The sequence below is a fragment of the Staurois parvus genome, unplaced genomic scaffold (genome assembly GCF_062004578.1).
Source record: "Staurois parvus isolate SC_StPar_1 unplaced genomic scaffold, SC_StPar_1.0 ptg000639l, whole genome shotgun sequence".
Lineage (NCBI taxonomy): Eukaryota > Metazoa > Chordata > Amphibia > Anura > Ranidae > Staurois > Staurois parvus.
The window spans coordinates 4,431,547-4,458,511 of NW_028318435.1; the positions used below are offsets into that span (position 1 = coordinate 4,431,547).

The 26,965-nt window shown below is 41.8% G+C and overlaps 1 protein-coding gene across 1 annotated transcript in view; it reads left to right on the top strand.

Moving 5' to 3' along the window:
• Nucleotides 1-17,100: 17,100 nt before the first annotated feature.
• Nucleotides 17,101-26,965, top strand: part of LOC149449057 (ureidoglycolate lyase-like) — a 49,835-nt gene continuing 39,970 nt past the window's right edge. The window contains exons 1-5 of the mRNA XM_089693902.1: nt 17,101-17,187; nt 20,301-20,429; nt 24,915-25,133; nt 25,945-26,035; nt 26,126-26,202. Coding sequence (XP_089550028.1) covers nt 17,170-17,187; nt 20,301-20,429; nt 24,915-25,133; nt 25,945-26,035; nt 26,126-26,202 — 534 coding nt within the window. The 5' untranslated portion in view covers nt 17,101-17,169. The remainder of the gene's footprint in view (nt 17,188-20,300; nt 20,430-24,914; nt 25,134-25,944; nt 26,036-26,125; nt 26,203-26,965) is intronic.

Consider the following 26,965-nt stretch of genomic DNA (forward strand, 5'->3'; position numbering starts at 1 on the left):
CTTCTGCCTGGTACCACCTACTTCACCCCTCCCTGGCTGCCGGAGCGACGCCATATCAGGTCCGGGCAGTGGAAAATAAAATCAGTGGTCATTTGCCCTCAGAAAAGATGGCCACCGTAACCTGTGCGTCATCAAAATGCTGCAGACCACTGTCATCCTCCACTGGCAGTTAAGAAACGTGTTTACTGAGACAGTGTGCTCGACTAATCTATCAGGAGAGCAGTATTGGGATTATCATAGTTGAATATGCCTGACTGCTTCTGAATTCAAATAGGAGAATTCAGTAAAGCACTAAGGACATGTGTCTGGCAGTATGGTCCCTTTACGACTTCTTGACGTATGTTGTATCAGTGGTGGCAAACGGGTGGTCATGGCCAAAAATATTGGCACCCCTGCATTTCTGTCAGACAATGCATCACTTCCCCCAGAAAGTTGTTGCAATTACAAATGTTTAGACATTCTCATGTTTATTTCTTTTGTTTGTAGTGGTATGTGTGAGTTACAGTGACGTTCATTTCAAAGTCGGGTGAGATGCTGATTTCAGGTGCGATTTGTAAGACATCTGACACAAATGTTCTGCTGTAGGACGGTTGGGAAGCGCTTAACAGGTGCTGACAATATAGAAATCACACCGGCAACCAGTTAAAATGGTGAAAAATTTACTCAGCCTTTCCTTTGTGTGTCTCTGTGTGCCACATGGAGAAAGAGCAGCAAAGAGTTGTCTGAGGTTTTGAGAACAAAATTGTGGAAAAGAATGTACAATCTCAAGGTTACAAGTCCATCTCCAGAGATCTTACTGTTCCTGTGTCCATTGTGTGCAACATTGTCAAGAAGTTTATAGCCCATGGCACTGTAGCTAATCTTCCTGGCCGTGGACAAAAGAGAAGAGTTGATCAAAGATTGCAACAAAGGATTGTTTGGTGAATAAAAAACCTGGAATAACTTCCAAATAAATTCAAGCTGACCTTCAGGCACAGGGTACAACTGTGTCAGCTCACACTATACATCACCATCTGAATGAAAAGGGGAGCTATGTTTGGAGACCCAGGAGGACCCCACTGCTGACACAGAAATATAAACCCGGCAGATTGGAGTCTGCCAAAAACTACCTGAGGAAGCCAAAATCCTTATGGGAGAATGTGCTGTGGACAGATGAAACAAAATTACAGCTTTTTGGTGAAGCCCATCATTCTACTGTTTTCAGAAAAAAACAATGAGGCCTTTAAAGAAAAGAATACAGTCAAACATGGTGGAAGCTCACTGATGTTTTGGGGTTGCTTTGCTGTACAGGCACTGGATGTCTTGACCGTGTGCATGGCATTATGAAATCTGAAGACTACCTAAGGATTTTGGGGTGCAATGTAGGTCCCAATGTCAGAAAGTTGGGACTTCGTCAGAAGTAATAGGTCTTCCAGCAAGACAATGACCCAAAGCACAAATCAAAAAGCACTCAGAAATGGTTTCAGACAAAGCTGGAGAGTACGGAAGTGGTCAGCAATGAGTCCAGATTTCAACCCCATAGAGCACCTGTGGAGAGATCTCAAATTAGCAGTTGGGAAAAGGAACCTTTCCAATCCAAGAGACATGGAGCAGCTGGCAAAAGAAGGGTAGTCCAAAATTCCAGCAGAGTGGTGTAAGAAACTCATTGATGGTTACAGGAAGCAATTGATTTCCGTTTTTTTTTCCCAAGGGGTGTGCTTAGGGTTGCCACCTCATCCCTTTAAAATCGAACACATTAATTACACAGGTTCTGTGGCTGATTAAGGTGGTAATTAAACTCAGTGCCTTATCTGCAATAAATTAGCCTCAGAACCTGTGTAATTAATATGTGTTTAGTTTTAAAGGGATGAGGTGGCAACTCTAGGTGTGCTACCAAATATTGCATTGAGGGTGCCAGTAATTTTTCCAGTCCATTTTTGGTGTTTTGCATGGAATGTGTCAGATTTGGCTTTTAGTTTCTCCACCTTTTGTGTCATACCAATACAAAAGAATGTCTGAAAATTTGTAATTCCAACAACTTTCTGGCAAAGTGGTACATTATCTGACAGAAATGCAGGGGTGCCAATATTTTTGGCCATGACGATATGTGTTGCTGGGTGGCCATTGTTTATGTGCTGAGCGCACTCAGACAGCTGTCGGTCCGGGCTATAGCTAGGTAGTCAGCTGGAGTGGTGTCTGATCATGTAACTAGAGATTGCTGGTCCCTCCTGCCCCCTGGGCATTCTGACCTATTTAAAGTGGTTGTAAACCCTTACATATACCCAGTAAAGTGACTGGCCTCTGGTGATACACAGAGATAAATCAAATCCTCTTACTTACGTTGAGCTGATATTACACTCTGCAGAGCTCAGTAAGGAGAGCTATGAGAGCTGATTCACATAGCTCACAGGAACGGAGCTGAGGCTGTCAATCACAGGCTGTGTGCCTAAAGTTCCTCGTATGTCACCATTTTCTCTTGGCGTCAGGAAACTTGTCAGAAGTGATTTGTGCAGATAGTAGAGGAACAAAGCAACAGACAGAATTTACACTTAGTGCTCTGAATTGAGACAAGTGCACACTATAGAGGGATGTACTTTGTTCAAATTTCAAGGTTTACAACCACTGTAAAGGATAAGTTCGCCTTCCGTAACATGTTACATATTCAGGGTGTAAGATGTTATGAATGGACTGGCCTCCATCTCCTTCGATCCCCGTCGTGAAAGCTAGCGGGGGCTCTGCCCACCTGGCCGTGACACTCATTCCCAGTATTCTGTGAATGAGAACACTACAAGTCCAGACAGTCTTTGTGGCTGTCGGCTTGTAGTTCTCAGTGAACTATCAAGGCATGTGGAGTGTCATGGTAGTTCATTGTGTCTTCCTGTCATTAAGTATCTGCTTGCCCATATGAGGTGTACAAGTACACAGGTACACTGACAGGTCTGCAGGAGACCTGCATGGCACTAGGGATCTGCTGATCACTGATGCAATGCTTTACAGGCTATAGAAACAAAAAATAATAAATGCACGTTTTTACCTGCCAAAAAATGTGCATTTATTATTTTTTGTTAAAAGATGAACTTATCCTTTAACTAGCTGCCGACCGCAGATAGACGAATGACGGCTGCACTGCGGCCGGCCAGTTCTGAGTGGACGTCATATGACGTCCTCCCAGAACGCGCTCTCCTACGGACACAGCTGATCACGTGATGTGGTAAAAGGCCAATCACAGCGGCCTTTTACCACGTGATCAGCGGTGTCCAATGACACGCTGATCACAGGGAAATGCAAGTGCCGGTTCTCGGCTGCACTTTCCTCACGCTGTCAGATCGTGAGGAAAGTACTGCCGAGAACCGGCAGTTGTCAGAGCGGGGATCGGCACCGATCATCAGCGCACTGATGATCAGTGCCCTGATGATCGGTGCCCAGCAATGCCACCCGCAAGTTCCGCCCAGCAGTGCACCCACTAGCTCTGCCCACCTGTGCCCAGCAGATCACCCATCTGTGCCCAGCAGTGCACCCACCTGTGCCACTCTGCAGTGTCCCACACCTGTGCCCACCAGTGCCACCCACCTGTGCCCACCACTGCCACCCACCTGTGCTGCCCACCAGTGCCACCCACCAGTGCAGCCCACCAGTGCTGCCAGTCACTGCCACCAGTCAGTGCCCAGGGGTTGTGCCAGTCAGTGCCGCCAGTCAGTGCCCAGCAGTGATGCCAGTCAGTGCCGTCTATCAGTACCCATCATCAGTGTCACCTATCAGTGCCGCCTATCAGTGCTGCATATTAGTGCCGCCTATCCGTGACACCTCATTAGTGCTGTCTATCAGTGCCGCCTATCCGTGCCACCTCATTAGTACTGCCTATCATTGCCCTTTAGTGCTGCCTATCAGTGCCCATCAGTGCCGCCTATCAGTGCCCATCAGTGCTGCCTCATCAACGCACATCAGTGAAGGATAAAAAATACCTGTTTGAAAAATTTTATAATAGAAACAAAGAAACTTTTTTTTTTTTTTAATTTTTTGCACTTTTTTTATTTATAGCGCAAAAAGTAAAGCGCCCAGTGGCGATTAAATACCACCAAAAGAAAGCTCTATTTGTGAGAAAAAAATGATCAAAATTTCATATGGGTACAATGTTGCATGACCGCGCAATTGTCAAAGTGCGGCAGCGCTGAAAGCTGAAAATTGGCCTGGTAAATAAGGGGGTATAAGTGCCTGGTAGGCAAGTGGTTAAAGGGACGCTGGGGCAAGCAGGAAGGGGTTTAAATGATCCCCGCTAGATTAACAAATCACTGCTGCCAGTTTAAGTAGCTTTAGGCCTCATGCACAAAGGGAGTTTTTGAAGCCACTTTTAGGGGAGTCAGCCATTTGTTTTTATACTTCTTCCAAACGGCCCTCCATGGTATCCTATGTGTCCATACACACATAGACTTAGAAGCTTTAGTAGTGGTAACATTTTTGAGCAGGAAAAAAAAACAGGGCCAGTACGTCCAGGAGAAGCAGCGGTTTGGCAGAAAAAAACACGACAAGACTAAATGCATGTTACCGCTAGGCGCGTTTAGTGCTTGAGCATTAATTCATTTCAATGGCCAGAATAAATTGTTATTCTGGCCATTGAAATTAATTAAAGCTCAAGCGCTTGACGCCTATAAATGCGCCTAAAGCATTAGACCCTTTGAAATGCGCCATCAGGCGTTTTTTAGGCCAAAACGCTGCTGCTAATAGGAGGAGCTTTTTTAAAACATTCTGTGTGCATGAAGCCAACATATCCAGAAGATTCAGGTAGTCCTTAATAGCACCACTTTAAGGCTTCTTGCACATGGGCGGCCTGGCTGTGGTAAAAACAGGTGATTGAGCTGTGATTTTATCACACACGTAAAGTTTACAATACAGCTGGAAGGGCTGTTCACTTGCTGAGGCAAATTTTAATATGGAGATAGGTGGCATAGCCTGTCAAATGTAACCATTCAAGTCAAGACACTACCCAGTTGCAGAGGTCGCATTCACTAGCACAGACATACCTTCATACCCTAGGCCCCAGAAAGCACCTACCAGTCCCCCGCTAGAGCTGCAGTAGGCAACAGGGACATAGCCTGGAGGAATACACGGGACACTCACTAAAGAAGATATGGCTGACATGATGAATCATCTTGAGCGAACGATAAAAGATGAGTAAAATGCAATGACAGCAGATATCAAAAGTGTGCTGTATAGAGTGGAGAAGGCAGAGGATTATCTAGAAAAACATAGACAACCAATACAAAACCAAGATTAAATTGGATTGAAATAAGAAATCTGTGCTATAAAATAGAGGAACAAGAAAATAGAAATAGATGTAACAACTTAGGGATCTGAGGCTTTCTAGAATCACTTGGGAGGAGGAATTGGAGGTTTACAGTAAGGGGAGTATTCAATTTTGGTGTTAGAAAAGAAGTGACTTCCCCCTTGCATTTTGATGGAGTACATAGGATTCAAGGAGCCCACAAATTTACAGCAGATTTGCCTAGAGATGTAATAGAAAAAGTTAATTTGTATGAAGATGAAGTGAAGGTGAAGGAGATCCTGAGAGACCCTTTGATTTTGATGGGGCAGAGTTGCTTATATTCTCAGATTTGGCTTCCAAGACACTGGCACACCACAGGGTTTTAAAGCAATAGATAATTCAATTGAAAGCCAGAAATATCCAATACAGTTGGGCATTCCTAGCATGTTTGATAGCAAAAATTAAGGGCCACATAGCTGTCCTGAGATATCTGGAGAACTTAAAAGACTTTTGTGGAAAGCTTGGAATTCTCCCTCTAGTGCTGGAAAAAAACAATCCCAGAGTGGAGCATTTTAAAGGAGCGATCATGAGGGAGAGTATGAGGGTTAAAGACAAAATAGAAATGATAAAAAGGAACTGAAGGCCTTATGGGTGATATTGAGAGTGGCTAAGTACAAAAAGAGTTTTTTGGGGGGATTTGAGAGGAAGGGATGTACATGTTTGGGAGCTCAGAACCACCTCTCAATCGGGAGGGTGAGGACTGTGGGCCAGGCATGTATAGGCATACCCCCCATGAGCATGGCGACGTTGAGGCCAAGTAGAACATTGGCTTACAATGTGTTCCTGAACAGGAACTGTCTGTTTTTGAGGAGAGGTTAAGAAGTTGAAGGAATAGGACATGCAAGAATATGTGTCTTGTCTTTATCCTGTTACATTTTGTGTCTGTTTTATAAACGGTGTACTCCAAGTAACCCTAGAAGGGGGAATTATGGCCACAAATTATTTGTTGAGTATCATAATGGCCTCAGTGAAGATAATAAACCCAGTAGAAGATAACAAAGTTATCATGAGTTAAAGAGTTATGCCATAAAAATAGCTTTCCTGCAAGATGCTCATTAGGCCTGGTCATCTAAGAAAATCTACAGCTGTAAATATTATCCTACTTGGTGTTATGGGAGTTCCCCCAGCAAAAAGGTGAAGGGGGTCACTATGGGGTTTGAGAGGAGCACACCATTTATAATTAAATCAGTAATGACATATTCAAAAAGATGGTATCTGTTTCCTAAAGTGGTTGTAAACCCTTACATATGCCCAGTGAAATTACTGGCCTCAGGTGATACGCAGAGATGACAAAAAATCATTCTACATAAGTTGTACCTGTTTATTTGCAGCTATTTGTCCTGTACATCCTTGTAATAATCAGTGATAAAAAAGATTTTTCGCAGACTCACAAAGCAGGGGGGTGGGGAGCTGCAGTTACACACTGTACAAGAGTTCTAAGAGGTGATTGGAGGGAAAGGACACACCCCCTTCACACAGCAACAGAGCATGGACTGTCAATCACTGATTGATCCCTCCCATGTTACCATTTTTCGCTTGGTGTCAGGAAAACTTGTCAGAAGGGACTCATACTGATAACATAGGAACTAGACAGCAGGGAGAAATGACACTTAGGGGCTGAGTTACAAAACCTGGAGAGTGCAAAATCTGGCGCAGCTCTGCATAGAAACCAATCAGCTTCCAGTTTTTTCTTTTTCATCAAAGCTTAGCTGAACAAGCTGAAGTTAGAAGCTGATTGGCTACCTTGCACAGCTGCGCCAGATTTTGGATTCTCCAATTTTAGTAAATCAACCCCTTGGTGTTTTGGAGAGAAGCAAGTAAAATTATAGAAATATATACTTTGTTCAAATTTGATGTCTGAGATTTACAACCACTAAGGGAATGTTGTACAATGTTGAATGCATGTTGAGTACAGTACAATCAACCAAATACCTTCTTGAAGCAGGTTCTCCGTAAATATGATGACTTCAAAGAAGCCAAAGTAATATTTGCAGGAGATCTTAAATTTGTAATTGATCGAGCCTTGGACACCGACCAATTTTCTTTGTGGTCAGGTAAAGGACAATTGGTAGTAATAAAACAGAGGTTACACCAGCAACAATTAGTGGAGACTTGGCAAATATTACATCTGAAAAAAAAGATTTCCCTTACCACTCACAGGTACATGATTCATATTCAATGATTGATTCAATTTTCTTAGATCATTTATTACTAGAATCCTTGATATTGGTGGGAAAAAAAACAATTACCCTGTCAGACTTAGCCCCCTGTTCACACCAATGTGACTTGTGATGCAATTTGACAGTTCAAATCGCATGACAAGTCGTACCCAATGATTGGCAATGGAACTGTTCTAATTGGTGTAACTCCAACTTCGTAGGAGTTGAAAAGTTGAAAAGTAGTTCCTGTACTACGTTTGCTGATTTCGGGTGTGATTTGCATAAACATCTGTGCATTAAGATACACAGATGTCTTACAAGTTGCATCTAAAGTCGCACTGACATCCGACTTTGAAATTGTGCGACTTCAAGTGAAGCAATTATGTAAAATAACAGCTGACAGCCAAATTTGGCAATGTTAGTAGAGAAAAGAGAGCCGCTAAAAACTGTTGGAGCAAGAGGTTGAACTTGCATTCAATATAACTGCTAGACAGCATTATGACATGGGAAAAAAGCTCAAAAAGCATTTGGCAGGAGCATTGTAGTCCAGAAAATCAGTGAATTATATAGCAAAAATTAAAGATAGAAAAGAGGATATGAAATTTACTACTACAGATATAACTGGAGTATATTGTGAGTACTACCAACTTTATTACGTAAGAGAAGCACCTAGTTTTAAAGATAGTCAAAAAAGGAAGGCTAGTATATAGTCATATTTGAAGGAGGTTAAATGCCCTCTGTTATCTGAGGAAGTTGTAAATGGCTTGAACAAGGAAATCACCAAGGAGGAGATAGAAACAGCAATTAAATGTTCTAAAGTGGGAAAGAGCCCATGGACAGACAGATATGTATTTATACTACAAAAATTTAGGAATATCTGACCCCTATTTATAGATGTGTATGAAAAAAAGGGGATGAGCTGTCTCTTAAAAATTCCAAAGTGCAATTGTTCATACAATATAACTACTGTATATCAAACTGTATTATTGTACAAAAAATATATAATGCGAGCTCAATATATGCAATAACCTAAATAAATATAAAGATAACATCACAAATAAGGTTGTGCCAAAACACCATACTCAACTTTCAAAATAAATCAATTTAAAACTTTATATATTTATGTATTTATTTTGAAAGTTGAGTATGGTGTTTTGACACAACCTTATTTGTGATGTTATCTTTATATTTATTTAGGTTATTGCATATATTGAGCTCGCATTACTGTATATATTTTTTGTATAATAATATGGTTTGATATAGTTATATGCGCATTTGCACTTTGGAATTTTTAAGAGACAGCTCACCTCCTTTTCTTCAAGTAGTTGTATTACATCTAGTATGTAGATTTTGTAGTGGATGCAGCAGTCTTTATGTATTTTCTGTTTTTGCTAGCGCAAGGAAATTATTTGGTTTGTTTTTAGATGTATATCAATGCCATTGGGAATGGTATAAAGGTGCAACCAGAATCTTTGTTAGCTTATCTAACAATACTCCCCAAAGAAAGGAAGCATTCCTCTCTTTGTCCTAGATTTAGGCCAATCCAAAAACAATGTGTGCAACTAAACCCCTTGTTTTTAATATGAACTGTTAGGGTCAATTTGTATTTTGTTGTAGGCTGGCTGGTAAGTGAGTTGGGAATTTTTGTTTGTTTTTGATGTGCATCATCCTTCCATGTGCTCCTTGCTGCAAAGGTTAGTTGTAGGTTGGGGTGGTTGCTATTTGTTTGTATAGTTGGTGAATTGGTGCAGGGACACATGGGATACCTTTAGTTGCCATTGTTCTCTTGCTGGATGTCAAGCGTGTCCCTGTACCTTTTTAACCTCTTCACACTGAGTGTACGCAAATATGTGGCCTCTCTGCGGTTGGACCTTGACGCCGAGCTGCCGCATATTTGCTCACCATTTGTAAACATGCGCTGATAGCATGCACCCTGCGCGCTTCCAGCACATGTGTTGGCGTCCCACGGAAAGGTCCCAATCTCTCCTATTCGATCATGTGACCGCCGTGACAGCCAATCACTGTGGTCACATGACCCTAAACCCCGCCCCGTCTCCTGGCATCAGAAAACCCTTAAAGGGCTGGGAAGCACCAGCGCGAAGGGGTTAAAGTGGTTGTAAACCCTTCCATATACCAAGTGACGTGACTGACCTCAGGTGGCACACAGAGATTAAACAAATCCTACATAGGTTGTACCTGTTTATCTGTAGTCTTCTCAACACCTGTCAAAAGTGCTGAATTTATGCAGCTTGTCTGAGAGTTCAGAAAAAAAGGGGCAGAGAGCTGCAATTATAATCTGCAGAGCTCAGTGAGGAGAGCTGACTGGAGGGAAGGGCCACACACCCCCCTACACACAGCTCAGAGGAACAGAGCTGAGGCTGTCAATCTGCTGGAGGTCCCTTCCCGTCACCTTTTGTTCTCTCTGTGTCAGAAAAACGTGTCAAAAGTGATTCATGCTGACAGCAGAGGAACAAGGCAACAGACAGAAATGACACATAGTGCTGTTAATAGAGACAAGCACACACTATAGAGGGATATGCTTTGTTCATATTTCATGTCTGAGATTTACAATCATTTGGGGTGGTGACTCCTTTTAGGCACACCTGTCCTTAAAGTGATAATATTAAAGTCTTGTTTTTTTTTTAAATAACAAACATGCCATACTTATCTGCTGTGTGCAGTGGTTTTGCACAGAGTAGCCCAGATCCTCCTCTTCTTGGGTCCCTTGCTGGCACTTCTGGCCCCTCTCTCTAGTCGGGTGCCCCACAGTAAGCAGCTTGCTATGGGGGCACTCAAGCAGGCATGCTACCGAGCCGCGGCTCTATGTGTCCATTAACACACAGAGCCACAGCTTGGCCCCGCCCCCTCACTATACTGATTGGTTCACTGGATGTGATTGACAGCAGCGGGAGTAGATGGCTACCGCTTCTGGCCCAGCCAATCAGGAGTGAGAGTCCCAAGGATCTGAGGGCAAAGCTGGATTGGGATGTGGCTCAGGTAAGTCGGGGATGGCTGCTACACACAGATGGTAAAAAACCATGTGCCTGTAGAACCTCTTTAATCTATCCACTGCTATATGTGCTCCAATTTGGGAGACTCTCAAAATGATAGAGTTAGGGACTGCAGTACAACGGGGTGCCTTGACGTAGCCACTGCAGCTTACACATATATTTGCAAATGTGTGCAACTAAACCCTTTGTTTTTAATGTGAACTGTTAGAGAGGGTCAGTTTGGTTTTGTTTCATGCAGGATGGTAAGTGAGCTGGGAATTTTTGTTTGTTTTTGTTAAATGTGTTACCTTACATGGCTGCCACATACAAACATGAGATTAAAGTCTAACAGTTTTGTTAATGAATTCTGGATAAAATTCACAATCACAGTGCCTCTATTACACACAGGGGAGATTTACTAAAAATGGTGCATTCAGAATCTGGTGCAGGTTTGCATGGTAGCCAAACAGCTAACTTCCGCTTGTTCAGTTACGCTTTTGGCAATAAAAACTGGACGCTGATTAGTTTCTATGCACAGCTGCTCCAGATTTTTCACTTTCCAGTTTTAGCAAATAACTCCCACGGTGCCTCATACCTAATGGATTATACACAGTTCCTCATACTTCTATAGTACACAATGCGGTAGATTGACTAAACGTGGTGCACTCAGAATCTGGTGCTGCTGTGCATGGTAGCCAATCAGCTTCTAACTTCAGCTTGTTCACTTAAGCTTTGCAATAAAACCTGGAAGCTGATTGGTTTCTATGCAGAAGTGAACCCGATTTTGCACTCTCCAGCTTTAGTAAATAAAGCCCAGTGTGTCCTAAACCTCTGTATTGAACACAATGCATAATACTTCTATATTACAAAAGGCATCTCATACCTCTGGATTGCACACTAACTCAAACCACTGGGATACACACAGTGCCTCATACCTCTGGATTAAACACAGTGCTTCACACCTCTTTATTTCACTTGTTCCCAGTGTCTTTCTCCTGTGTGTCCCAGGCTGTTCAGGCAGAGTTATTTAGCAATTCAGTTTAATCATACATTCACCTCTGAGAAGTGCTGATTACACACGTAATCTGACGTCAGAATCTAAAATTAGATTAAATGGTGCAAACAAGTCTAACAATCAAGATTTAAGAAACTTGCAAAAATTCTGTTAATTTTTATCTAATTAATGTTTCATACAAACTCCTTCAAGTTTTATGAATATAGTACATCTAATGAGAAATCACACACCTTCTTTAGATTTCTGTAAAATTAAAAAAAAAAAATCAAAATTAGTAGATTATACAGTCAATTTAAAATACGAGGTTAATTTAATTCCCAGAATGCCAGTGGTGTAGCACTATAGTGGTGAATGACACAGCCATTCACAATTAAGCGTGTTCTGACATGTTCTAACTTGCACTCGCCTGAATCACAGACCAGTTGACTCAATCTTTACGGAGTAGTAGAAGAGGTACCACATGTGTGCGTTGCTCTGTTGGTGGAAAATGAGTGACAGGAATGTGGAGCAGCAGATTAACTTCCAATTTTGCGTGAAAATTAGCAAAAGTGCCAATGGATGGCAGAAATAACTTCTCGTAGTCGCCCTTCAAGTTCTTCTAAAGTCTTTGGTTTCGTAGAGTAAACTTGTTCCTTCAACCAACCCCAAAGAAAAAAGTCGCAGGGTGTTAAATCAGGGCTTCTGGCTGGCCACTCATGCGGACCACGTCGACCCAACCATCTCCCAGGAAAATGTTCATTCAGCCATTCACAAACAATAATAGCAAAATGTGGAGGAGTACCATCTTGCATAAAAATCAAGTCTTCAATATTCTCCCAGGTATTGACAACTGGCCAGATTTAATCTTGCAGCATAGTGAGTTACCTTTCGGCATTCATGGTATCGCAGATTTAATTGTCATAGATTAAGCAACATACATTAAAGAATTGAGAAAAAAGTAACTTCATATAAAAAATTTATAAATAGTTTAAAATAGGGAGTTACTTTTCAATCACCCTGTATATGTAAAGCGCTGCACAAACTGATGATGCTATATAAGTACCTAAAAGTAAATAATAAATAATAAAAACCTAAAAAATAATAAATTGGTAAATAAAAACGTGTCTAATGTGCCCCCTGCTGGTTGGAAAACATAATTGTGTTATGAATTACACATTGCAATATTTATCTACAAAACGCTATACCTTGCCTTTAAAAAAAATAAAAAGTGTGATCCACAAGATTGGAGGAAGAAGGTTGTGCATTTAACTTACAAGGTACAGGAATATAAAAACCTGTCATTTCAGTGGGATGGCTACTAACACGTTGTCCAAACTTATACCTGAGTAATAAACATTTTAGAGACACTCTGAACTCTCCCGTAAAGAACTCAGGCGTAGGTACCCGGGGTTCCGGTAGGACAGGTTTCAAGGATCATACTGATCTCTGTTTGAGTGGCTGTACCCAAGGTTACTGTGTCTGAGAGGGCATCAGAGTCGGTTCGCAGTTTACTCTCCAGGTGTTTGAAGTTTCTCTGTAGGTCGTGTATCACGTTGAACAAGGAAGTCACAGCTTGGCGAATGTCCCCCAGTTGTGAGGCCTCCCTTTCAGACTCCATCATTGGCTGACTGGTACTGTCACGTACCTGATGGGAGACTGAATTGACGAGGTCGGCCTCACTTGTGTCACTAGCCCTGACTCCACTGAGGTTGGAACAGGGGGAGTCTAGGGACCAGGGGGACAAGAGCTTGTGGCTCTTGCAGATGATGACCTTGGTAGGCAGGATATCCTCTGATTAGGGTACTGTAGAAATAGACCAGGCAGGTTCAGTGGATTGCCAGATGCGCAGCAGAGCCAGGTATGTAGCCAGGACACAGGACTGGAGCGGAGTCGTAGGATAGCCAGGGTCATAACAGTCGGGCAGCGCAGTACAGGATCAGTAAGAAAAGCCAAAGTCAGGATCAGAGCCAAAGTCAGGAACCGGGGACAGGAGAGTACTCAGAGTTGGGTCAGGAACAAGCCGGGTCAGCAACAAGGTAAACGGACAGGAGCAAGCAGGACACGGGGGGAGCTGAAAACCAGTCAGCACTGAATCTGGGCAGAGGCGCTCCTTAAATGGCACGTCTTGCGCCAATCTTCGCCGTGCGTGTGCGCGTGCATGTGCGCGATCGCTCATTCCTGCGCGCATGCGTATGAGCGACAATTCTGCTGCGGGATCTTCTTTGTGCATGCGTGTTCCCGATCGCGAATCTTCTTGTGGGAACTCTCTTACACGGGCACCATAGAACTTGATTGGCATTTGCCATTGAAAACCAGAATAGGCAGGCCCGCCACTGGCACCCTGTGCTTTTCAGAGATGAGAGCAGGTTCACCTTGAGCACGTGACAGACGTGAAAGGGTATTGAGAAGCCGTGGCGAATGTTATGCTGCCTGTAATATCGTTCAGTATGACTGTTTTGGTGGTGGTTTAGTGATGGTCTGGAGAGGCATATCTATGGAGGGACGCACAGACCTCTACAGGCTAGATAATAGCACCCTGACTGCCATTAGGTATTGGGATGAAATCCTTGGACCCATTGTCAGACCCTACACTGGTGCAGTGGGTCCTGGGTTCCTCCTGGAGCACGACAATGTCTGGCTTCATGTGGCAAGAGTGTAATGCCTATGAAATGTGTTGGCCTTGGACCTTTTGTTTTTTGGGTAATTTTTACAATAAAGCATCATTGCCCAGATGTCAGGAGCATGACTGATGCCATTTCTCTAGGCTAAAGGAACAGAGACACAAGATATTAGACTGCTTAAAGCAGATAAGAACTTGTTTGTGGGATTAAACATGTTTATGACATCTAAAAATGTTACATTAGAAGATAAGAACTTGTTTGTGTAATTAAAGATGTCTACTTGCTTGAGAAGTTTGAAATCTTTAAGTTTAGGGTAGATAAGAAGAAATCTTTAGGCTTAGGGTAGATAAGCTGATCTGAAGCAAAAGTGTGATATCCTTAGATAATGTTGTTTATTCAATATAGTGGCTGGGCGTGACTCTGTTCTCCTCAGGGAACCTTTCTGCTAGCTCCTCCTAGAGTGGGTGTGGTGCCCGCCCACTTTGGGAAAGTGCCATAAAAAAGGGTTTAAAAGCGGGGAGTTTAAGCAGGCTAGATCGGGAGCCTTCCCATGTGGACGAGGACGCTCTGATGCTGGGACTCTTGCCAAGGCTATATGGGCTCATCAATTGGCCGCATTTACGGCTTCCCCGTGACCCCCTGTGCATTATGGTTCCAATGGGGTCTGTTTCTTCCTGTCTTCCCATAGCTTTGGTAATGCATTAATTCTATACTGTGACGCTGTCACAAGATGTGTCTATTTCATTCTGTAATGCTCACATTATTATTGGTGTGTGTTATTATGTAGATTGTGATGACTATAAGATATATCCTCCTGTGTGTCGTGTGATAATAAAAGTGGAGGTTTTGACAGTGCAAGAATATTGCAGTTGGATTCGGTTATTTCTTGGAGTGCTGAGTGAATGCTATGATGTGCCAGGGCAGGTGTCCATTTGGTAGAGGGTCTTTCACATGCTTAGAATAATTAATGGTGTAAATGCTGGTTAAACGCACCTGTGTGTGTAATTGTGTGTATATGACTTGATTTTATTTATTGCATCCAGCATTGCATTACAGAGAGTGTGCAGGCAGTTCCTGTAGGATGAAGGAATTGATACCTTTGAATGGCCCCTACGCTCGCCTGACCTAAATCCAATAGAACACCTCTGATATATCATGTTTCAGTCCATCCGACGCCGCCAGGTTGCATTTCAATTGCACCTCAGACTGTCCAGGAGCTCAGTGATGCCCTGGTCCAGATCTGGGAGGAAATACCCCAGGACACCATACGTCGTCTCATTAGGAGCATGCCCCGGTGTTGTCAGGCATGCATACAAGCACGAGGGGGCCATACAAACTACTGAGTACTATTTTGAGTTGCTGCAATTAAATTTCAGCAAAATGGACTAGCCCAGTGGTCGGCAAGCCGCGGCTCGCGAGCCACATGCGGCTCTTTACCCACTCTAATGCGGCTCTTCTGTGTGCCGGGCGCCTGCTCCCCTCCCTCCTCTCGGTCGGCCGCTCCCCTGCCTCCTCTCGGTTGGCCGCCCCAAAAGTCCGCGCGGACCTTTTAATCCGGCCCGCGGATGTGGCTGTCAGGATGTGTGTAGGCGGGGCAGCGTGCCGAATGTGAGGGGAGGGGAGCTAGGCTCCTCTCACAGTCCGCCCTGAAGACCCGAACGGCGCGGGAAGACAGCGAGAGGAAAGTGAATTGACACGGGGGACTTGGCTTACTAGAAGGGGGGGGGAATAGTACTGTGGGGGATGAAATACTATATGGGGGGATGAAATACTATATGAGGGATGAAATACTATATGAGGGATGAAATACTATATGAGGGATGAATTACTATATGAGGGATGAAATACTATAGGGGGGATGAATTACTATAGGGGGGATGAATTACTATATGAGGGATGAAATACTATAGGGGGGATGAATTACTATATGAGGGATGAAATACTATGAGGGATGAAATACTATATGGGGGGATGAAATACTATATGGGGGGATGAAATACTATATGGGGGGATGAAATACTATATGAGGGATGAAATACTATATGGGGGGATGAAATACTATATGGGGGGATGAAATACTATATGAGGGATGAAATACTATATGAGGGATGAAATACTATATGGGGGGATGAAATACTATATGGGGGGATGAAATACTATATGAGGGATGAAATACTATATGGGGGGATGAAATACTATATGAGGGATGAAATACTATATGGGGGGATGAAATACTATATGGGGGGATGAAATACTATATGAGGGATGAAATACTATACGAGGGATGAATTACTATACGGGGGATGAAATACTATACGGGGGATGAAATACTATACGGGGGATGAATTACTATGGGGGATGAATTACTATATGGGGGATGAATTACTATGGGGGATGAATTACTATATGGGGGATGAATTACTATATGGGGGATGAATTACTATATGGGGGATGAATTACTATATGGGGGATGAATTACTATGGGGGATGAATTACTATATGGGAGATGTATTTTCAGTTTTAAAAATGTGGCTCTCAAAATAAATTTCAATCATGGTTTTGGCGAGATTTGGCTCAGTTGAAAAAAAAGGTTGCCCACCACTGGACTAGCCTCCTGCATCATTTTTTCACTTTGATTTTCAGGGTGTCTAAGAATTCAGTCCTCTGTAGGATGATCATTTTAATTTCCATCAAACAATGGGGCATCCTTGCATTCCTAACACATTAGCCAGTCCATATCAGGATAGATATCCAGCATGATATTTTTCCCCATTGAGATCTGATGGGTTTCCAAAGTGTTCCTCTAATCTTTTTGAGCAGTGTGTGTGTGTGTGTGTATATATATATATATATATATATATATATATATATATATATATATATATATAATTTTTTTTTTTTCCTCATCAGTTTTAAAAGTTAAAATGCCTCACACCAATTCTGTTAACCTGATATGCATGAGAAATCATCTTGCTTTTGTGGAATGTTTAAAGTTACAGATCAAAGTCTGAGGACATCACTGTTAAATATTGATAGGAATGGACTTACGCTGCACAATCCCTTTTCTCCATCTCCTTAAATAAAGATTAGCAGGCATACTGTAGACATGTCATCCGGGAGCACTGTGAGTAACTACCTGTTAATTGTTTTATAACCTAGAGATCCTGTTTTGTTGTGGATTCTTTTCAGCAGATCAGAAAAGTGTTTCAGTTTGTTATCTTTTATAGTGAAATCTTTTGGTTGGCTACATATGTCTGAATCTGTGTGATATGACAGAAGATTCAAATCTGAATGGTTACTTAGGAACACTGCAGGAAGTGGCTGTGTCTGATTATTTGTAGAAATGTCCAGATTGTTCACATTGTTATGAAATATTAGATTGTGTAATGTAGTTGGAAAATATAAACTGTGTGTAAAGTAGTCATAATGTGCAAAATGCTGTGAGGATAAAATTTTGAAATCTGAGATTGATGCTCTTATTCACCTAAACATGCTGTACGTGCCAAATCATTTACACTGCATCTTATTCAGGTTAAACTGCACCTATGTCCTGGCTATAGAGAGTAACCCCTTACCACTGGCTGCTGATGGCCTTTTAAGGGGTTATTTTCGCCAGAGGCTGGTAGGCAGGCTTACAATAATTTGAACACTGTGATTGGCTGCCACAGTTATGACATGATCAGAAGCCTGTCCTACAGACCGTGACTTAGCCGATTATGGCATCTAGGTCACAGTGCTGGGGGCGCAGAGCTCCATTGCAGAGCAGAACGTGCTTTTTTTTGTGTTTTTTTTGTGCTACATGCATAGGACAGTCCATTCATTTCAATGAGCTGCCCTACATCTAACAAACATGCCAAAGAAACTCATGTACCTTTTTGGTTGTTGTGCTTCACATGTTTTTTTAACTGCTCCTCCATCGCAAGTGTAAGCAAGGCCTAAGTTGGTTTTTCGGTTGGTTTCTTATAGCTTAGAACATCTGCTTGGTGTTTATTTTGGGGTTGGCAGGCTACCAAGATTCTGGTGCAATAGGAAATTATAGGGAAAAAACCTAATTCTAGTGTTTTTGTTTTTAAATTTGAAGACACATTTTTATACAATGTCCAAAGTTACAGAGGTGAACGAGGGCTTGTTTTAAAGTGCTGCTTGTGCAGAATAAGTAAATACTGAAAGCAGAGTTCCACCCAAAAGTGGAAGCTTCACTTATCTGCCTCCTCCCTCCGCTGCCACATTTGGCTTTTCTAAAAATGCTATTTTTCAGAAACCTTACATTCATTGTAATCTTGTTGCAGTAAATGCCTTCTATAACTAATCTGATAAATTTAAAGGATAAGTTCACCTTTGGAGAAAAAATAATAAATGTGCATATTTTTGCAGGAACAAATTAGCATTTATTATTTTTTCCCTAAGGAGCCTGGAAAGCATTGCACCTGTGATCAGTGAATCAGGGTTGCAATGCCAGACTCCTGCAGACAAGCCCTGCATTTTTCAGCCGATACCTTCATACTGGCTGGCTGTTTACAAGCTGCAGGGCTTTCCGCTGATGGGCGAGCTCACAGTCCATTCAGAACTACAAGCCATCGCCAAAGGCTGATGGTACTTGTAGCTCAAGTCATTCACAGGAAACTGAATGAATGACGTGGCTGTGTGGGTGAAGCCCTGCACAGCTACGTTATTTTCAAACAGTGACAGCAGGGGCCGGGAGAAGATCCCCGCTTCCTGTCATTGGGGGGGGGGGGGGGTTGTAGAGGCTGCAGTTTTTGGAACATGTCACGTGTTCCGCCCTGGATATAGGTGAAACATGTAACATGTTCCAAAAGTCAAACTTTTGCTTTAAAGTATATGTAAACTGAATCTCAAATAAACTTTAACCATTAAAATCAATGCCTGTTGATCCTGCCATTATGTCCTGGTGCATGCACTTAGGCCTCCTTCCCATGGCTATTTAGCCACATACACAGGATTCCAGATTCTTGTGGCTGGAGTGACAGGTGAATGCAAATAGCAACGGCTTCTCAGCCTGTACAAAGTATTGACAGGCTAACAGCAGCTGTCACTATTCACATGTAACTGCACGCCAAGCGGTTACATGTGGTTAAGGACAGGTGTCTGGAGATTGGACACAGCCAGATGTGTCCAGGCTCTGTTATCTATCCCTAACTGTAGGTAACCCCGTGGTGTGCGGCTGAGCGGCCTTACTATTTGAATTCAAAGGGACAGAAGGGTGCGCCAATCTGAGTGTAGAGGGTTATTAATATATTAGTAACATAGTGTATTAAAACTACTCACAAACATCATGATTAAGAAAGCATGGTAAGATAATCCTTTTGTAAGCCATCAGTCCACCAGTGGTGAGGGTCCGGGTCGTTCAGGATGAACGGAGATGGAGCCGTCAGCTGTCAACAGTGCAGTGAGTTTGAAAATGGTGCCGAAAACAGCGTGGACCGCAAGGGAGACAGGGACACGGACCCACACCGCTGGTGGACTGACGGCTAACCAAAGGATTACCTTACTATGCCTTCTTACTCATGATGTTTGTGAGTAGTTTTAATACCCTATGTTATTAATAAATTAATAACCCTCTACACTCAGATTAACACCCCCTTCTGTCCCTTTTTATCTTCTGCAGAGTACTGCTTTGGTCTATGGGGAGTTGCCTTCACCTGCCATACATCATCATTTAGCCTTATCTGTAATTTTTCAGTGTATTATCTTTTTATTGTAACATTACTGATTTTTATTATCATTCTTTACATATTATTTGTATTGCCCCCATCCCCCCCTCCTTTATTTTATGCTGACCATCCATTACATTTTATTAATTTATTTTTTAAGTTTGGTCCTCTCCCAGTGCTGATTTGTTCTTTTTTACTATTTGAATTCACCTGTCATTCCAGCCACAAGTATATGGTGATTCTTGCTGCTGAACTCTAGTATATGCTGCTAAACAGCTGTATGAAGGAGGCCTCACTGTTATAGGGTAACAACGTTCTGTCTTTGTTTTAATTATTTTCTGGTTGTGCTGATAACAGGTGGCATGGTCCACTGCTCTCACCATCTGAAAACCCCCTGAGAAATGCCATTCAGCCATCATTGCAATGCGTGCATTTGGACAAAAAGTGACTGGAAGGAGGCTGTTGGGGAAAAACAGCAGCACTGAGATGCAACAAACAAGAAAAAAAGGAACAAACAAGAATTTTATTAAATAAAACATTTTCAGGGTTTACATCTGTTTTACAGGCAATGGATAACGTGGATCTGAGTGACCCACCAGCTGGTCTGCAAAATGAGTTTGATACACTACTGACGCCTGATGCAATACATTTTTTGGCTGAACTTACCACAGCTTTTAATAATGATGTTGATAGGGTGAGTATTTTTTACAAAGTGAGCAAACTTAACTGACTAAAATCCTAAAGATAATATATATGAATACATAATAAAGTAGCATATTTTTTCTATGGTTCTTACACACTACACCTTCATGAGTGACCAGTAATATCAGTAAATGAACAATAATGCAATATTAAAAGGTTCATTTTTTTCTGTGTGTGTAAAATAACAAACATGTCTATACTTACCTGCTGTATGCAGTGGTTTTGCACAGAGCAGCCCAGATCCTTCTCTTCTCAGGTGCCCCCACAGCAAGCAGCTTGCTGTGGGGGCACCCGCTACTGTCCATTCACACACGGAGCTGTGACTTGGCCCCACACCTTCTCTCCTCATTGGCTGACTGGCAATGGTTCCCACTTGCTGTCTCAGCCAATTAGGAGGCAGAGACCCGGGACAGTTGTGCACAAAGATGGATAGCGTTGGAGCTCAGGTAAGTAATGAAAGGGCTGGGGGCACTGCTGCACACAGAAGGTTTTTTACCTTCATGCATAGAATGCATGAAGGTAAAAAACCTTGAGCCTTTACAACCACTTTAAGGACCCATTCACACGCAAAGTACGGTAACACACCTTACTGCAATGTATGGTAAGGCACCTTACATTGCAATGCCATTCATTTTGAACACACACTTTAACACGTGTGTTACGCATTTTGAATGGCACCTCAATGCACTAAGGCAAGACAGCTCCAATACATGTGTTCTGTCATGCTGCTCTATCAAAATTGGTGCATGTCCTTATTTGTACATTTTGATGCATTTCTAGTCCTTTAATTTGAATGGGCTGCTTTAATGCAACACACATTAACATGTGCTTTAAACACTTCAAGTCCAGACACTTTCACCCCCTTTCTGTCCAGGCCAATTTTCAGCTTTCAGCGCTGTAACACTTTGAATGACAATTCCGCGGTCATGCAACACTGTACCCATATGAATTTTTTAGCATTTTTTTTAGACTTTTGAAAACTTTATTTTAAAAAAAGTTTGAAAAAAAAGTGTTTTTCTTATCAAATTTTGCAAATAAATAATTTCTTCATAAATATTGGCCAAAATGTATTCAGCTATATTTTTAGTAAAAACAAAATAACCCAAATTAGTTTATAACCAAAAATATAATTTACATTTTTTTTTTATATTTAAATTTTTTTTTTATTATTATTTATGGGTTTTTTTTAACATGTCGTCACCATAGTGACACTGTACTACTTGTGGGGGGTGATGAAGATTTTTTTGTTCTTTTTTTACTCTGATTGCTTTCACACCCATAAAGGCTGTAAAAGCAATAATTTCTCCTTCTGTCTGGCTGCGTGCTCCCAGGGAGCGCGCACAGGCAGTGAATGTGAGGGCCGTTTACAAATGGCCACCAGCTTGAGCACTGCTTCTGTCCGGCCATTTATGGACATGGGCTGGACGGGAAGTGGTTAAAGTAGAACTATATTATTTTGGATAGAGCAAGGGAGGGTTATAACCTGTCAGATTTTTTTATTGCCATCTGTGCCCCATTTCGGAGATTTTCCTTCACTTCCTGTCCCACAGCCAAAGAATAAGTGAGCAGAAATCCCTGCAAATTAAAGTAATTCCCTGGGGACCCGCAGGTTACCAGAACTGGTCTCCATTGGAAGATTTCACCTGTACTACATTTCTGAGGACAACCCAAAATTCAGGATTTTCTTTTACTTTCAATGACAATGATAAACAAGACAAATAGAGAGGCTGAATCTCCCTATTAGGGGCACAGGAAGCACTATATACTGACAGGTGTTCTAATCTTTCTGCACTCAATTGAAAACTAGAAAAATGTTTGCCTTTAGTTATATTATAATGTGCGCTTTAATGCAGTGAACCAGGATACCAAGGTCTGAATGGGCTGTCAACTGTACAATATTCCCTGTTGAGATTTGTTATAAATGCAGTGCTTATCATAGATTTGAGACCCATTCACACCAGCACCATTGGGGTGTCTTGTCTAATGCAGTCCCAACACAAGAACAAGGCTATTTGCCTTCTGTCCTTTTGCTGTTGTTCACACCAATACACTGCTTTGTTGTGCACTGAAAAAAGCAGGACATGTATTTTTAGGCAGCGCCTTCCAATCAGCTGTAATGCATCGCAACACATTGAGGTTGCTGTGAATGGTCCTTACCGGCTAAACTATTGGGTATAATAAGGCAATTTGTTCACTTACCCTCTACTGTCTTTCTTTTCTTACTTTGAATATTTACTTATTTATGGGGAGCGATGTCTCTAATAGATTGTAAGCGCTAACGAGCAGGGCCCTCTGTTTCCTCTTGTACCAAATTATATTGTAACTGTAATGTCTACCTTCATTTTGTAAAGCGCAAACTGTTGGCGCTATATAAATCCTGTACAATAATAATAATAATAGATCACTGTCTGCAAACAAAAAGTTCTGGTATTGGATTTATATTTAGACCCTCCAAAATTTCTTTATGATAATTTCATATGTGTGAACCAAAACCACAGTTTTTCAAATATCTTGGAAGATGTTTTACAGGATTTTCGGTAATTTGAGTGTGAGGTATGACAAAGATGCAGCCTGCAGTATCTGTATCAAAAGGAGAGCAGAAAACATGAGTGCTCACTTGGTCATTCCGAGTTTAATGTCACAAACATAAATGAGTCACAAGGAAAAGCACATCAGCTTGTGTTAAAGAGTTAGCATTACTAAGGTATAGGATACTAAACAGAACGTGGATGTCAGAGCACAGAACTGAACAAAGATAGCACAAACCAAGTGTGACTAACCTGTATCAAGAGGAGAACAGAAAACACATGTGGTTCACGTGCTCATTCCTAGTTTATTGTGAGCTTTTTGGTTGTTAGTCACCTGAGGTCACACTACAAATCATTACAGCTCCCTCTAGCTGCAGCCTAATGCTAGCATTACAGGGAGGTTTATTCATTTACTTGCTACAGATGCAGAAGCTAAACTTTTCTATCTTTTACAGCCTAGGACATTGCCATCTTGGCCTCTGTTTGATCTGAAGTCGCCATGTGCTGCAAATGTGATCATCTATGACACCATTTATTTGTGGGCTTAAAAGTTTGGTTGAGTTGAAAAAAGCACACTGGTGCTTATGCAAGCTATCACCAGAGGCATGAAATTGTGAGAAAGGTAGTGCTGAGCTGACTATGATATGTTGCTACAACTATGATATGTTGTGCATATCATAGCGCAGTGCTACCTTTTTCACAATTTCAAAATTTGCTGGTGTGGGTTCCAGTGGGGTGGCAGCAGTGTTCCAATAATATTTTTTTGTTCTAAAAAAAATAATCATTTTTAATTTTTTTCTTAGATTATTTTAATTTTTTTTCACATGGGCATCAATCATCACCATATACACATTTTTTATGTTACTTTATTTTACACAACCAAAATTGTGCTTGTAAGGAACATGCAAAGCAGTGCTGTGGCGCAGTTTATATATTAAGAAAAATCACCAGAGGCATGCCTTGAATGTAATTGTATTGGGAAACAGTTAAATCAGTGGGTTTAGTTCCACTTTAACCTCTTAAGGACTGCCTACAGCAGTTTTACTGCGGCAGAGTGGCCCTGCTGTACATGTACACTCACTGTCCATTTTATTAGGTGCACCTTCCTAGTGCCAAGAAAATATCTCCCACACCATTACACCACCACCAGCCTGAACGGTTGATAAAAGGCAGGATGGATCCATGCCAAATTCTGACCCTACCATCTGAATGTCGCAGCAACCAGTCTGCCCATTCTCTTCTGACATTAACAAGGCATTTTCATCCACACAACTGCTGATCACTGGATATTTTGTCTTTTTCGGACCATTCTCTGTAAACCCCAGAGATGGCTGTATGTGAAAATCCCAGTAGGTCAGCAGTTTTTTAAATACTCTGACTGGTACATCTGGCACCAACAACCATGTCACGTTCAAAGTCACTTAAATCTCCTTTCTTCCCCATTCTGATTCTCGGTTTGAACTTCAGCAAGTCATCACCAAGTCTATACGCCTAAATGCATTGAGTTGCTGCCATGTGATTGGCTGATTAGCAATTTGTGTTACCAAGCAATTGAAGAGGTGAGTGTATGTGATCTGGAATTTCCGGATAGGGGGTGTGCACACCCGCCACCCCTTCTGTGCTGTCATTCGCTACAGCAAAAGTCGATCAGCAGGTCCCAAACAATGATTTATAGCCAGGACCTGCTGATCGGCTTAGCGAATGACAGTTCAGAGCCCTATGTTTACTAACAACACAGAGCTCTTAATGGAGAGGAGCAATATGGCTGTTTTTTTCTCTCTGCAAAGCATACTTGCCTGACCAGACAGCTCACAATAAACATATTATTAGGCCACACATAATACATTTATTTCACAGCTATATTATGGGTCCTAAGCTTCCTTTATTCTGTTCATTAGGAATTGGCAACCTAATTTTATTTTTGTGTTGGTATTATGACACATTTGCAGATTTTGTGGCATCGAACAGCACGGAAAGTCGAGCTTGACTTGAAAAACGGTTATCCAGACTTCCCGCTGGAAAACACTCACATTCGAGATGATCCACACTGGAGGGTCGCAGCTGTTCCCCAAAGACTGCAGAACAGACATGTGGATATTGGTGATACAGCACCTTGTCAAACTGAACGTTTTCACAGGGCTCTCCTGTCGTCTGCCCAAGGAATTCAGGTGCAATTTATACTAGTGGTCAGCGTGCAGAAAATATTTTATGTTGCATCTGATCTCCTTTATACCTGTATCTCATTAAAGGCTGTTATGTACAGAATGGAGGGTTCCAATTGTAATGGACTTACATATTACTAGATACAGTAAGGCTTGTATTTTCCAAAACAGGTCAGATTTGTATAAGTTGAAAGGATGAAGGGGCTGTTCTAAAGGAATGCATTTGCAATGTATGCTCGCGACAGCTGGAATAATCTTTACCACACTGCTATGCAGCATGCAGAGCATCACGGCCATGGCATGTGTACACCCCCCAGCTGCTGCCTTTGCAGCATAAGGAGGAGCTGTTGGGGGGAGCAAAACCACAGCTCACCTGCATGGTTTTACCACCCCCCCAACTCTGAGAGTGGGCCCATGCAGCAGGCTGCTGTAACTTTAGGCTGAGTGAGACAAGAGAGCAGGGTGGGATGGTCTGAGGGATCAGTGAAGAGAACAGCTGAAGAGGGAGCCATGTGGCTTTGGTTTATTTTGTGTTACTTCTTTAGATAGTGGAAACCCCTGCGTGGGCACGTTTTCTGTTAAACTTTTACTTTCGTGTGAAAATGAGTGTAAAAGTGGGCCAACCAACCCTAAATAGAAGTTCAGACTGACAGGATCTCACTAAAATTGCTACTACCACTGAGCCTATAATCTCCTAAATTCACAACATACTTATTATGCCTATTGATTAAACCCAAACTGAGCATTTCATAAATAGTTCTTATATGATGGCAGCCAATCCAATGGATTTTTATATATTTTTTTTTTCTTTACTTAGGTGGACTTTGATGATGGAAACTGTCCAACATTTTTCAATCAGATAAAAGGAATTTTCAATGTCTACCAAGTTGTTTATAACAAGGTGCCAGGTAACACACTGCACATATCATACTGAACAACATGAAATAAATTACACACGTTGTTTGTTTCTCATTGTATGTGTGTCAATCCACCTACAGGTATACCACCCATCTCAGAGGCCCCAGTGTTAATGCTTAGACCAAGAGCATGGAACATGGTGGAGCACAACATGCTGGTAATTTGTGATGACAATGCACCATTGAATACATTATTTTCTAAATGAAACTTTACCAGTATTGTATTAAATGGCACTACCTCATCTACTATACAATACAATGCGCTGCTGCATAGTCATGTGACACTTTTCTTAAGTCATAACTTCCTAATTATTTAACCGTTTCCCTGCCGCCCTATAACAGAAATACTGCTACAGAGAGGCAGGGCTGTGCAAAATCACATAAAGTATCTCACAGAAGTGAGTACACCCCTCACATTGTAAATAAGAGAAATACACAGCAGCATGTTTCCCTAGTAAAATACAAAAGCACATACAGTAAAACAGCACACAGTTATCCCTTTGATCAGCCCAGATGTTTACTCCTTCCTGCCCAGTATCATTAGTACAGTGTCAGTGCTTTTTATTAGCACTGATCACTGTATTAGTGTCATTGAGATGTCAGTTGCAGTTAGTTCCCTCCCAGTGTCAGAATGCCCAACGCAGTCCCGCAGTCTCACTATAAGTCACTCATTGCCGCCATTACTAGTATAATAAAAATTAAAAATCCAGTATATATTTATTTAACAAAGACATGTAGCAGAATACATTTTGCCCTAAATTTATGACAAAATTTGATTTTCTAAATTTTTTTACATGATATGTTCTATAGCAAAAAGTCAAAAATATTGTTTTTCTCCAAAATTGTCTTTTTTTGTTTATAGCGCAAAAAAGAAAAAAGGCACAGATGATCAAATACCACCAAAAGAAAGCTCTATTTGTG